The sequence below is a fragment of the Apostichopus japonicus genome, chromosome 3 (assembly GCF_037975245.1).
Source record: "Apostichopus japonicus isolate 1M-3 chromosome 3, ASM3797524v1, whole genome shotgun sequence".
In the NCBI taxonomy this organism is placed as follows: Eukaryota; Metazoa; Echinodermata; class Holothuroidea; order Aspidochirotida; family Stichopodidae; genus Apostichopus; species Apostichopus japonicus.
In genome coordinates, this window is record NC_092563.1 from 19,583,027 (window position 1) to 19,598,738 (window position 15,712).

Sequence of the window (15,712 nt, forward strand, 5' to 3'; positions counted from 1 at the left end):
ATCAATACCGAACAACAGTTCAGTCACTGAGAGCTCTAGGACAGTGCTCAGTAACTAAAAAGGTTACCAAGTGTAGACAAGTTAGAACAAAAGTGCAGTTAGTGTGGTGAGGGAGGTAATCTCAGAGTGATGTCATTACTGTAGTTTGTGACATTATTTACTGTACTGTAAGGGTTCAACATATTAATCAAGTTGCTGACAAATAATTGAAGTTATCTTTGGACGAAAGTTAGAGACAAGTGCAAAAGTTATACTGTATATCCCTGGCAATGTGGGGTAGAGTTACCGAAACTCAGTGCAGTTAAATTTATATTACAAAACTGATTTTCGATAATATTTATCAATTTATTAACAACCATCAACAGGAAACTGTCTGTTAAAATTATAAACAGACAGTAAATTTTGTTCAAAAAAGTATAAAATTTACAAATCTTTCAGAACAATTAAACTTTAACGACTGCTGTATATAGTCCTCTCACTCTCCACTCAGTGGTAAACAAAGATGTTAAGCTACAGGATGTAGGTCATTCAAATACAAACTCCAATTGCTTTACAATTTCCTTTTCCAATAAACCTTTATTTCATTACTGTTGTGGTTTTTGAAAGAGGCGCATAAATTATGTACTGTATGTACAGCACACATGTTTAACCAGGGAGTTGTTATGGAACAACTCCCTGGTTTAACTATTAAAGTTAGACTTTAAGCAGGGAGTTCCATAACAACTCCCTGCTTTAAGGCTCGGCGTGTCTTGTTCCTTTGTTCTCTGTGAGCTCGCAGATCATACAGTATACACATGAGATGCTGTCGGATGCTTTATTACAGGAAATTAGCCTTGAATGGCCACAACAGATGTTGGGCGTACAGTACAGTAGGTTTGTCAGCTACTGCAAAACAAAACATTTCAATGATTGATCACAAAAGGACTTTTCTTTTTTGGGTGGAGGGGGGGGAGGTTGGTTTTATTCAATCAAATTTGAAGTAAATGTCATCAGCTGTTTGGAAATAATTCTGCGAAAGAATGGAAATTTAGCTTTGTCACGATAACCAGACTTTTCCCTTAAAAAATGCAATTGGCACACAAATCTGTTCTGAAAGGATAGGTACTGTACGTGCTCCAACTTGCACAACCCTGGACATTGCAATGAAAGCTGGGCAAAACATGACGTGATATTACTTTTAGCTGATATCATATCATCTCTCAGGCTGATACGGCAGACACAGTGTGGAACTTCTCAGTACAGCTACAGTACACACAGTTCAGTAGAGTACCACAGTACAGTATCAGATGTTTCGGTAGCTCAATGAGACGATACTTTCCCAATTTTTTGTTTATTAATGAACATTTTGGTAAACCAGTTTTAGTGACAGCCCAGACTTGAATTTACATACTAACAGCTCTTTACTGGTTCCATGCTCTGTCTATGCCTGCAAAGTGCACCAATTCTGCATAATATTACTGTAGGGCAAAAAATCTGGTTGAAAAGATCTAAGAGCTTGCTGAAGTATGAAACTTTACAGTCCTCTATAGGCACACCACAAGTCACAACTTACTGTTACACTACATACTGTCCATAATACAGAGTTGCACAAACAATTGTCTAACAGTCAAATCTTGTTCTCCATCTCGGCATCAAACATGTAAATGGGTTGAAATTCAGAAAACTGGTAGAAGTTTACGAGTTTAATTACAATAAATTGATGTAAGCGCTGTAAATTCTGAAACTTTGAAAATACTTTGCATTTTTTGCTTGAGTTCAGAGTACAAAACAATACCTGCTGCTTAGTGCTTGTAACTTTCTTCACCTTCGAATATTGAAAAGTTTACCATTTGGTGACTCAATTTAAAAGAAAATACACAGCAAGTAAATTTATCTTTGGTCTGTAAAAGAGGAACTTCCAGTTATCCAAGTATCTTGACTAAGCTTGCATACATGTACAGTGTAGCTCACATGTATTTTAATGTACTGTATTTAAGTACTGTAGGGTAGACTCAGTATGAAGTTGCCACAGCTTGTAGCAAGAGGGAAAGTTTTTACAACTTTCACTGTACAAAACATGGTTTTTATCTAATCCTATAAACAGTAAGTCTGTATACTGTAAAAATATCTATATGTCAACAAATGTACAGTATGTTCAATTTTAGTTTGTTTTGCAATCTTCAATTGTTTTGATTTTGGATTGGATGAGATTCAAGTTTCACAAGTTCAGGGATTGCAAAGTTTTGGGCAATAGTTACGATGAACCTGACTGTATTGATATTATGATGAACTTTGTACCCTAGAAGCCTAGTAAAGGAATGTACTGATCCTCATAAAATTTTCATTAATTTCCTAGGTAAACAATAAAACTTAATTATGAAGGAATAGGAGAAAGCAATTTTTGTTTCCTTTTGTTTTGGTAGTCTTACATACACCTGTTTGCTTGAAACAAAAAAAAATTAAAATGAACCTGTGACCTACAACATACCACAAGTGGAAGGTATAGGCATTGAATAAAACTTCACCAGGATCATTGCAACAGTCCTTTTCAAGACTTTTACACGATTCAAATACACATTATGAGCTTCACAATATTCTTTGTAAATACCTAGCAGTACTTTTGCCCAATTAGAAAGTTAAATAATTCATAAATAGAAAGTTAAATAATTAATAAAGCATATTTTGCACACATATGTTTAAAATTGACTCACTGTGAACTTGGCTCTCTGTTCCATCATTTCGTATCCAATTATTGGCACGTAAACCTCGTTGAGGTCCTCGCTGAGTTTGGCACTGTCCGACCTACAAGACGCCCTCATACTGACCGGTTGTCGAACTCCCGTGTAGGAGTGACTCCAGTGAGTGTTACCCATGTCACTAGCGTTTACACTGGAGTTATTCAAATCCTGGGATTCTTCTAAAATACTACTGTTTTCCAACTGTTGTCTACTTATAGTCACATGCGAATTTGCCTCAGTCTGTGATAATAAATCTGAACTCCTCCCATTATCTCGAGGATGACCGTTCTCTTTGGTTACACCTCCGGGATCTCCCGAAATGTCATTAACTGCAAGCACTGCAAAATGAGAAGAATTCTCTAATATCGTTCTCTGAGCAGCCTCCCTGGATTCAGGATGATTCTCTTCCCTTAGGGAGTTGTCCTGGTTAACTTCCACGATCTTCTCGGACCTACTACTTACAGCTGCTGACCACTCACTACTGATCTCTGATCTAGCGGCTGGATCATGTGACTGTGAGCCTAGCCTGCTGCTGTCTTCACCGCTGCTCTCGTTGATACAGTCACCACTGCTCATGCTTCCTTGTACAGCACTGGCTGCTTTCCGCTTCGTGGTTGACTCTTGTTGATTGGCTTCCTGTACATGACGAAGAGGGGAATAGATGATGAAAGTAAAAGTCATGAGTGTGTTACAAGAAAATAGAGGGAGCAATTGCAATATATAGTTGGCTGATTAATGCAAATTACAAATTTGTCCATATATAGTAAAAAAAAAACACTTTTTTTATATTTCAGTTGGATAAGTTTCTACCCACTATTTAGCAAACTTATCATTCAAAATCATTCAAAATCATTCAAAATCATTCAAAATCATTCAATCCATTGGACAGAAATGTTTTTGGTTCCTCAATTATTAAACCTCCATTTATATGTGACAAGAAAGACAAGATGAATATATGGCATTATAATATAATTTAGTGATAGCTTTGTTCTTATTTTACTTCCGCAGTGGCAAACAACTTTGCTCTTTCTGGAAACAAAACAAAGAAGCTCATTCAGCATTTGAATATTAATTAATAGATTATTCCCAAGAGAATAAATGATTTCGACTAGATAACATAGATCTACAGATCCACTTACCATTGTTACTGTAATTACAGTGTATGCAATGCGCCATTGAAACAGAAGCAGTACACAAGTATCATTAATTGTATACAGACTCAATTGAATGTTTACACACTTGTTATAGTATCACCTTATAAATGATATCAAATGATAAGGTAAACCAATGATAATTGGAAATGATAGGGAAGATGATAGCTGATTAAGTTAACTGTACTATTCAGGGTCTAGCTACATGGTAATCAATATGGTAAATAAATATACTGTACGTGTGGTAACAAAGTTGGTTTTTATGGTTTTCATGTGAACTAACATATATAATATACAGAGACTTCTTGTTCAGTGCTCAAGTACTGTATGCATGAATCTCCATTTACCTGAGACTTAACATTTAGTAGGCCTGTTCTAAATGGAATGATATACAGTACATGTCACCACAGATGAAAGCAAAGCTATGTACAACGTAATTATAGGTCAAAGTTACTGTGACTTGTTTGAAGTACTGTAGACCAATGGGCCTATAGTTATAATTAGCACACTACAGTAGGTCAGTATTATCATTTAATATTCCTAGTGACCTTTGTACAGTACATGATGCAATTGGCTAGACTGCATGTACACTGTATAGTAGACTTAAAGTAAGTACAATGGACACCTAGCCAATTTGCCCCATATTTCCTACATTTGTTTTGTGTGATCACCTCATTTAGAATCTGTTCGAAAAACTTTTCGATAAGCTCTTTTCGTTTCCAACATATACACATTTGAAATATAAATCTAGGAAACTCATTAAAAAGTGTGCAAACTATGACATGGAGTGTTGCGCTCATCAACATTTCTTATTTTAGGCCTTAACAAGTTAACCCCTTAGAATTACAAGCCCACATGTATATTATTTCAATAGTGTGATGTTCCTTGTTTCGAAGAAGAAAATGAAACATTTAAAAAAATCGCCTTAGGCCACAGACCTTTGTTTGGTGTCCTTGAAATGACGGTTGTGAAAACAAAGGAATAACATAACAGAAAAGTTGGCAGTCACTGTCCTTACAGTACATCATCAATGTGCACAATTAGCTAATTAATGTTTATTCATGATAAATAAAACTAGAAATCAGAAAAACCTTGTAAAATGGTCAATCTTTGAAGATTTTGATGGGAGCTACAGCTACTTACATAATTCCTAATACCTATTAGAGTGAGTAGGACACCATTGTTCATAGGTGTCTGTGGACCTAAAATTAATTGAGATTAATTCCCAGGAAGATCCATTACAAGCCATGGCTCAAATGACTGGAAAAAATGATGTTTTCATGACACCAAATTGGTGGATGTTGAGCAGGTTGTCCCAAGATGATGGGGTTGGGACTGTGCATGGGAGCAGGGGAGGAGAAGGGGAGCAGTTTAAACAGCATACCCATGCAGTTAAGCAATGCCACCCTCTGTTTTCATCCTAATCAAACCCAAGCATATTAATTCTGTGATGCAAAATTATGTGGTTGTGGTGATCAGAAGAGAAGGCTTCTTTGTAGCTTTAAATAGTAAATTTTTGGACCCTTGTGCTCAAATGGTCATGACAGACTGGATTCAGGTGAACACCCACACATTACAACAGCCATTCCTACTGTATGGAAAAGCGACTGACAGTGATATCAATATATCAACAACTAGGAACAACTTGAGTCAAGATTCCTGCACTTCTCATTAGCATCAAATGAAATCAAAATAAGCGAAGACCAAATATGACTAATGAGTTAAGTCTGTCATGCAAGCATTTTCTTTGCGACTTGGTATAGAACCTGAACAGAAGTTTTATTTTGAGATGCAATTATTCTTTATCTTTCATGTAATTCATGATGTACTGTACCCTTAAATGGCCCATCAACCAATCGTCATTATGACTATGGGACAGTTACTGTAGTACCATGGTGATCCATCAATATGTAATCGGTGGATATTTTACCAGCGATGAGCTGTCTCCCCGCAACCTAACCACTATCTCTGTCACGCCTAGAGTTAAACTTTACTTCTGAGCAAGGGCTGCTATTTGGACAAGTAGCAGTCCCTGACATTTCCATATGCAAATATTAACTTGCTGGAGTCTACAGTATATACTTGTCTTAAATGATTATTCAACAACTCTTCTGGCTAGCTGAATCTGACCCTCATTGGTGGGTCTGATAAAATTGACAAAGGAATGTCCTTCAAGAAAGTTTACACAACCTGAGAGTTAGACCACTAAAAAAGAAGAAGGTAAATCAAAGTGCTATTTTATCAGTACAGTAGTTAGTTACCACGCAAATACACTTACTCTAGTCCTATACAGAATGAATACAACTGACTGTACTACCCCATTTCAGCCTTGTACTTTATCTACTGTTAACTGCACATTTGTGTTACAAATTGCAGTAAGCCTGGGGCAAGCATACATGCCTTTACAACTTTACACGAACCTAAATTATAGAAGTTTGATTTGAGATTCAACTATCTTTTCACCAGTAACAACTAACAACTACATTCTGCATTTATCATTAAATTCAGTATGCAAATGCTATCAAAATTCTTTCTTCTATGCTTAATTACTATAGATGGTACATTGTAAGAAGAAGGCCAATAATCACCTAAAATTACTTTACATTGTATGTTTTTTATTCATTGTTGTATATCAACCTTTTCATGAATTAATTACTACTCGAGGTTTTTTAGTTAACAACATTTAATATACTATATAAGCTATTTATGCAAATGAAACAGTACTTCAAATTCTATCAACAACCCAGATAGATCTGGGCTCTGGACCGACCCTACAGTATTCTGTGCACAAAATAAAAATAAAACACTAAAAATGAACGAAAAAAATGGAACAAATGTATATTACAGAGAGTCGATATGAGAGAGATTAGAAAGAATAGTACAGTATATCGTGAGCTTTTAATAAGTGATAGTGTACAAATTATGAATAGTGATCACATGGGCATGCACGATACATGCAATGTTAGTAAATTATGGTTTAGTTACATGCATACATGAAGAACTCCACAATTTGTTTTTGAAAGAGAAATTGTGATCCTCCCCAATGTTGATATTAGACTTGCATGATTAATTCATCAATTGCTAACTAATAATTCAATTTAAATATGTGGGACAGTGGGAGAGTATTCCAATGTTTGTGGAGACAGACACCATACTGTACTTTGGCATGTGAGCAGAAAAAATTTGTTTCCCACCACCCCCACCCCCCCCCCCCCCAACAGCACACTTTGATTGATTGGCTTATCAGTTTCCAACACATCTGAGAAGTTCAAAGGCAAGTATTGTTAACTTGAAAAATGGCAAGTACAGGTACAGTAAATGATTATAGTGTAAATTAATAAGCAAATATCATTTCTACACATCTGGCACAAAGAACATTTCACACTCAAATCACATGATTTGCTAACTGCACATGTCAAGATATACTACTGTAAAGCCTGGAAATAAGGATACTTTTAATTTGTTATGAGAAATTTGAATAAGTCACTACTGTATGTGGTGGATAATTCTGTAATCTATAAACTGAATGAACTACTATAGTCACAGACTGACATGGGCAATTGGTATAGACTGTATATATATATTTATATTCCTATATGTTTCATTATTATTTAGCTAGTTATCAAAAACTTTATGAGGTTAGGGGAATTACTGTACTCTACAATACCTTATATGAAGCATATAAACCACTGACATTCATTTTCAAGTTCCCCAGCACAAGCCCATTGGCTAGATGCTTAGCTTGGGTTCTAGGTACAACTAGTATGACCAGTGAATCAACGACTATATTAATACGTCTTTGGAGTTCTTCAAGACAAATCTGTTGAGTATACATGCTACGAGTATACATGCTGAATAAATAAAGTTGCATTCATGAATAAAATTTGCATGCCATGTATTGCAATCTTACCACATGTTGATTTAAACACTGACTATAGGATCAGTTGGTGAGTGAACACAGGTGCACAGTGAAATTCTACTGGAATTTATAAGATGAAGCAAAAAGGAAACCTTGAGAATAAAAATTGCTGCCTTTATATGTATAATACAGCAAGAAGAATCTCCAAGATGAAAATATGTTGTTCATGTGATAAGAGCATACATTAGTTAACAATTTATGAAATGATTTTCTGAATACTGCGTATACATCTTATTGCGCATGCATTGCAGACAGCTGTATACACAGTGATGCACCTTGTACTTTAAATCGTTAACAAGACTTAACCAAACTACTGTCCGGGATATTTCACACAACAACACTTACTTCACCACCTAATTTGATGCCAGTCTTGAAAATATTGAGCTCAACCACAAGAAGATTATAGAGCCATGCAAAACCAATTTTTTTTCTCTTTCCCAACCTACTGTAGCTCTTACTGTTTGTGGAGACAGACACCATACTGTACTTTGGCATGTGTGCAGAAACAATTTGTTCCCCCCCCCCCCCCCAAAACAGCACACTTTGATTGATTGGCTTGTCAGTTTCCAACACATCTGAGAAGTTCAAAGGCAAATATTGTTATCTTCAAAAATGGCATCTGGCACAAAGAACATTTCACACTCAAATCACATGATTAGCTAACTGAATATGTCAAGATATAGTCCTGTACAGCCTGAAAAGGATACTTTTATTTTCTTATGAAAATTTTAATAAGTTACTCACAAGTATATACATATGTATTTTAAAAGAAAACATGTTAGTACAAATGAGCAGCATTCATCTTGTACCAAGTGCTCAGTATTGATGATAAATTTGCCAAAAATCAAGACAAAATGTTGGATTATGAAAGGAATTCCATTAGACATGAAAACTAGATTGATTGACTTTAACATGCATCATCTCATTCAGCAAGTCAGCAAAAAGATTGGAGTTAAGTAACAGTAGTGTGGCTTTGAACCATATATATCCCATATTAGTCTCCTACAGAACTATTGTGTACACAGTAATATACCCGTCTGTCTTCAGGAGGAGTCATAGAATATCAAATCCGGCATCATAATATCTTCTAGTTTGCAATCGATATGTTAATCAATTGAAATATAATCCTGAGGATCACAGAAATTTGCACACTGTCTGCAAATAAATGTAGTACTGTATGTCAGGGTCAATAACATCAACAATTAACTGTAAGTAGCTAAAAACAAATTAAACATTCAAATTAGTAATGGTTTTCAGACATGCAGAAATATGAAAAATATAAAATGTAAAACCCAATGGCATTATAAACTAGTGTCACTGATTGATAGAGAATGTTATTTGGTAACACAGTCCTACAGTCAGTCTATATGGTTGCAATTGTAACTGTTGATTAAAATTGTTGATTACAAAAGAAAGTCCTATTTAAAGGAAACCACCGATCTCTTCCCTTACAGATCATGCCTCTGATTGCCCCAGTTGGAATATTTCAATTTTTGTTAGGGGAATTTTTCAGCACAAAAGTTGTTTGTCATGTAGTCGAAAAGAAACTTTCACATCCCTCACTTATTAAGATAAATATTAACGGTTAAATACAGACTTTCACCCAGTAGTCACAGTAGTCAGGTATTTTTTCAAAGGACAAATCAACGTTCTTGCTGTACAATACCCCTAATAAATAAATGGAACAAACCAAGAGGGGAAACAGGAGACAGGTTATCTGTAATAGTACTGTACAGATCACTTCTAGGCCAAGTAAGTAGTAGCCTACTAGTTTTAACCTTGGTATACTGTAGGTCGAATTAATAAGCCTAATTATAAATTAACGGGAGTTAGCCTAGATCTTTTCTAGTTGTACTTGGAGGACAAAAGAACACACCCTGGACTAAGTTCTTAGTGTGAGGCAAAGTGAATTCGGCTTATATCCCAACTGTCAGTGTTACGTGCCAAACTGAGAGATTGAATACATAGGACTAACTGCGTCTTGTGATGTTGGGTCTCATATTTAATTATGGATTAATATTACTAGCCTTATCATTAGCCTAGACTCCTCATCTATAATTCTCTCATGAAGCATTTAGGAGTATAGCTTGCCGATATATCTATGTCGAAATGATTACGACAATTATAAGTAAACGTCCCCGTTAGATTAGTAACCTTATAATTGTCGCAAAGTATAAGCATGGTAACATTAGGCTAGCAATTAAGTTGTAGTACTAGTACTAATAAGGGCCCGCTTTCCCATTCATTTGGTACGGATTCTTAAGTTAGGCCCTAATAAGAAATAGTGGGCCCTAAGGTTCGCCTGTAATTAGGCTAGTTTAAGTATAAGTATTAGGTCTATATACTGTACTTACGTTTCGGGAGCGTACTTCTCGCGCTCGATACATCCAAGCGGAATGAAACATTTAGGTTCAATTCGTGAGATATTTGATGATGACTCGATATAAAAAGAAATGAGAGATCCAACATTACAGAATTCCTGCAAAGCTGAAGAGAGTATATAAAATTTCTACAATTGTTGCGTTTAACACCATCTATGCAGATAGGTATCGTTACGGTAAGCTTATAATTATGCAGACAGGTGCACAGTAGTATGTGCTTACCACAACAATGAAAACATCACGTAGCCTACTGTAACGTACATAACATAACAGCTGACAGTAGTATCCTTGGTAGTGGTGCACATGTGACCGGAATAATGACGTCATAAAATATGGAACGCCAAAAGGTGGCGCTACTACTCTAAACAGGAGGTGCTACTTCAAGTACTGTGCTGGGCTAACTTTACAAATGTGAAGCATCAAACAAAAGAAGTTTTGTGGAATTTTGAATGAGAACGAACTCTGGACCGATGTTGAGTGACTCACGTTGCCCTTTACTTTCTAAACTACTGACACAATCATGGATTTTGCACGAGATCATCGTTACCATTTAAATTTCATGACATATGCCTTTGACTTAGTTTCAAAAATAATTGAAACACTCATGATTTACATTAAGTAATTGGCGAAACACTCGTGTTTATCTTTCACTCCTTGTTGAAACTTTTCTTTCAGTCCTCGGAGTATAGGGAATGATGTCTCATGAACCCCCGGGCTGAAAACATTGATGATTTCATGTCACAAGGCTTTCCATACAGAATGATCGAAATTAATACTCATGTTTCATTTCGACTCCTTGGTGAAACGCTCATCTTTGAGACATGGAATAGTATTATAGTGGTGGATGTTTCATGGCACCCCCAGGCCTGGCAATGAGTCTTTCGTATCTCAATTTGCCTTTCCTTTTTTGAATGATTGAATAACTCATATTTCCTTGCGAGACTATAGTGAAATACTCACGTTTAACTTTGAGTGCCTCATGTAGTATGCAAATGACGGTTTCATGAAACCTCCGATCGTGGTTGGCAGTGAGTCTTTCATGACACAAGCCTTTAGTGCATGTATGGGCAGTGCTAGTGAAGGATGTTTCATGAAACACTCAGGTTTGGCGTCGAGTGTTTGATGTCACAAACTTCTCTATTCCAGAGAACTTGAAACGCTCAGGTTTTACCTTTGAGTCCTTTATTAACTCTTATATGTTTGTCGTTGAGTCTTTCATGTTAAAAGCTTTATTTTTTTATTTTTTTTATTAACTTTATTCGTAACCAGGGGTCCTGTCACTGGTAAACCAGTGTTCTCCCCAGGATCCCTGTACATATAAAACATACAAAATATAACAAACAGAACACATAAATAAATACAGAATATAGATATGAAAAAAATAAATATAAATATAAAAATCTAATTCGATTTCAAAGATTCCAGAAAGCCAGGCCATTTCTAATTGCACATTTTAGTTTATTTTTAAAGGTATCAGTGTTATTGCACATACGAATATGCCGAGGCAGTGCATTCCATTGATTAACCCTCATGGCAAGTTTGACGACGTCTCCCCCAAGTAGTGTTGGAATGTGGAATGCAGAAACCACCAGAGGTAGAAGCTCTTGTGGCAGATTCACTTGAGGAGACATGGGCATACCTGTCACAGAGATAGTCAGGAGCAGCTGCTATGTGGATTTTATGCATAAAAACCTGACGGTGATAATTCCATCTTTGCTCTATAGGGATCCAGGATAGAGCTGAGAGAACATCAGCTGTAGGTGCAGTCCTAGGAAGATCTAGAATAATCCGACCAGCTCTTCCTTGCAGAGATACCAGACATTTTTTATACTTGGCACAGGTGTTAGACCAGGTACAACTAGCATAATCAAAGTGGGGGCTTATCAAACTATTGTACACCATAATCCTGTATTTGTGTGGAAGATACTTCTTAACCCTCCCAAGCATCCCAAGACGGCAGGATATTTTCTTGCAAATCATAGATATATGGTCTTTGAAAGTTAAGGTACTGTCCAAAAGCACCCCAAGGTACCTAAAAACATGAACCTGTTCTATATATCATGTGAGTCATAATGGAGAATGAGAGGGTCAGCTCTCTTCATCATGGTTGGTGTGCCAAAAAGCATACTTTTGGTCTTTTTTACATTCAAGGTCAATTTGTTTTTGACCAGCCACTTGCCAATCAGAATAAGATCAGTAGAGAGAACCTGCTGTATTTCACATATTTTCTCAGAGCTAAAAATAACAGCTGTGTCATCTGCATATAAAATTGCCTGGCTTTCACTTGTGGCAGATGGAAGATCATTTATGTATATAGAGAATAGTAATGGCCCAATGATAGATCCCTGTGGAATGCCAAATGCAATTCCCATCATATCTGAATACTGGTTCTCAATCTGAACAATTTGGTATCTGCCCGCAAGATAAGAGCCGAACCAATCCAATGCAGAGACAACAACTCCATATGACCGAAGTTTGTCAAGCAAGATGTCATGATCAACTGTATCAAAAGCTTTTTTAAAGTCAAGGAACAAGATGCCAGTGTAGTTCTTTCTTCCACAGGCACCGTCCATGTTTGACAAAATATCATCAACCACATAGCTGAGAGCCGTAGTAGTGGAGTAACCAGGTCTGAAGCCTGATTGCCATTTGTTAAGGATCTTGTTACTAGTTAGATACTGTTACAGTTGATCATGAACAACTCCAAGATTTTTGACACATCTGGCAAAACTGAAATAGGTCTATAATTGTCGACCTGACTGTGTGTCCCATCTTTGAAAAATGGTGAGACCTTGGCAGTCTTCCAGTCAGAAGGGAAAACCCCATGAGAGAGTGAGAAGTTGATGATATAAGTAAGAGAAGGAGCATTGTGGGAGGCAGATAGCCTCAACAAACGAGCACTTATGTTGTCAAGGCCAGTGGCTTTCCCGGCAGACAGGCCCTTTAGTTGCTTCTCAATTGAGTCAATGCTAACTGTCTGGAACCGGAAATTACATAAAGTATCATTTGTGGAAGGAGTGTGGGGTCTAGAATCGAATTTACTAGCTAGCTCACATCCAATGTTAGCGAAAAAATTGTTGAAGACATTAGCAATTTCACACTTGTCATTAACAACAATACCATTATCAACTATGCTAGCAATATGGTGTTTGCTACTATGCATTGCTTCTTTAAGGGTAGACCATAATTTAGAGGAGTCATTTTTAGTGTCCTCAATTTTGGTTTTGAAGTACTCACATTTTAGTTGGGAAGCCAGATTATTGAGTTTGTTTCTACATTTTTTGTATCTGGCCCAAGTGTCCAGTGAACCATGTTTCTCAGCGACATTCTTCAGGTGATCCCTCTCCCAGGTCATCGAGATGAACTCATCAGTGACCCAGGGAGTGTGCTCACCTTTAACAGTCACAGTTTTCAGAGGTGCATGGGCATCAGACACTTCATTAAAGAGAGTTTTCCAAGTATACCACATGAGGTCAATATCATCCAGACCTTCAATACAGGAAAATATTTTAACCAATTCTCTCTTTATTCGAAATTTCAATCTGCATACCGAAGAAACCATAGCACAGAAACCGCGTTGCTTCGTGTAAGAAATGACATTCTAGTTTCAATGGACAATCATAAAGAGTGTATTTTAGTCCTACTCGATCTTACCGCCGCATTCGATACAATTGACCACGATATTTTACTGCAGCGTTTGGAGCATCGGTTTGGCATAAATGGTACTGCTTTAAAGTGGTTCGATTCATATCTTCGAGGACGTACTCAACGTGTCTGTATTGACAATTGTTATTCGGACGATGAACCATTATTTTGCGGTGTACCACAGGGAAGCGGTCTTGGGCCGATTCTTTTTACCTTGTATACATCCCCACTCGAAGACATTATTTTAGCCAATGATATTGACTTTATGCTTTTTGCCGATGATACACAACTGTATTTTTCGTGTAAAAATCTATCTGACTGGAAATTCATACCTGAAAAATGCATAGATGATATTCGTGAGTGGATGGCAGCAAATCGACTTGTACTCAATGATAGCAAAACAGAAGTAATTCATTTTCACAGTAAGTTCCGAAAAGTTCAAGCAGACATACCTAGTTTCAGAGTTGGTGTTACTCATGTTAAACCCATTTCCGTTGTCAGAAATTTAGGAGTGCAATTTGATGAATTCAGTTCTATGTCAAGTCATGTTTCAAAATGATTTGTCAGTCAGCATCATACTCATTGTATCGTATTGGGAAAATTCGTAAGCTCTTAGATCGCACAAGCACAGAAAGATTAATTCATGCATTTGTTACATCGCACCTTGATTATTGTAATAGTTTATTATATGGAATTGAGCAACAGCAACTGGCACGTCTTCAATTGATTCAAAACTCGGCAGCACGCATGGTTACACGGAGCAGGAGGCACGAACACATCACACCCATATTGATTGACCTTCATTGGTTACCTGTCTCCGCAAGGATCGAATTTAAGTCTCTAGTCATAACTTACAATATTATAAATGGCACTGCCCCTCACTATCTTGGCTCTCTGATCAGTCGTCAGGCTCTTCCAGAGCCCATGCAGATTGCAAATCGCACACGACAGGGGAACAGACATTCTATGGAGATACGACTAGAGCCTGGCAGATTCGCCCAAAAAAGCTTTGGCGCACGATCGTTTGCCTATTTTGCACCTGATCTATGGAATGCACTCCCCAATGACATCAGGGCAGCTCCATCATTAAATGCTTTTAAGGCACACCTTAAAACTCACCTTTTTCGAAAGTATTATTCTTTTTAAACCTCCAGTCATATTGATTGTGTTACCACCTTGCCATGTTTTGATTGTTTTATATTGAAATTTATTTTCTATTTTTGTTTTGATAGTCTTATTGTTGCTATTTCTTCGGCTGTAATAGTTTAGTATTTTAGTTTTATTGTATGCTGTCATATTATATTGCTTTTGTCTTTAATTTCTGAATTTTTGTTTTTGTTTTTTATTAATTATTGTTAGTTATTTATTTCTGTATTTCTTAGGATGCAATATTTTTAGATTGTATTATTTTTAAGCTGTAATACTTTTTAAGTTGTATTTTTTTACGCGTTTCTGTGAAGCTGCTTTGAAATCATTCTTTTGATGTAAAGCGCTATATAAGAATAAATTATTATTATTATTATTAAAATGGGATTTTAGAGATATCATCAATAAAAGCTTCCTGATGGAACCGTTTGAAAGATCTAGTAGTGATCTTTCTGGGAATACGTTTGGGTTTGTTAGCCCTTCTAACAGCATAAATCAGCCTATGATCACTCAGACTAGTGGGTATCACTCCTGACTGAGTGACATAATTTTTACGGTTCACATAAATGTGATCTAAGAGGGTTCGTGAGTGAAGAGTCACACGGGTGGGCTCGGAAATCATTTGACTGAGTTCATTCCGACGTGTATAATCATGCATATCCTTAGTAAGACCTTTCTTGCAAGTGGGAAGAAGATCTAAATTGAAATCACCTAAAATCAAAGTTTCATAATTACAATCCAATGCATTTGATA

At 36.5% G+C, this 15,712-nt stretch overlaps 1 protein-coding gene across 1 annotated transcript in view; it reads right to left on the reverse strand.

Moving 5' to 3' along the window:
• LOC139965358 (uncharacterized) overlaps positions 1 to 10,403 on the reverse strand; it is a 32,846-nt gene extending 22,443 nt beyond the window's left edge. The window contains exons 1-2 of the mRNA XM_071967651.1: positions 10,142 to 10,403; positions 2,691 to 3,353 (exon numbers count right to left, since the gene is read on the reverse strand). Of these exons, the coding sequence (XP_071823752.1) occupies positions 2,691 to 3,353; positions 10,142 to 10,192 (714 nt within the window). The 5' untranslated portion in view covers positions 10,193 to 10,403. The remainder of the gene's footprint in view (positions 1 to 2,690; positions 3,354 to 10,141) is intronic.
• Positions 10,404 to 15,712: the final 5,309 nt, after the last annotated feature.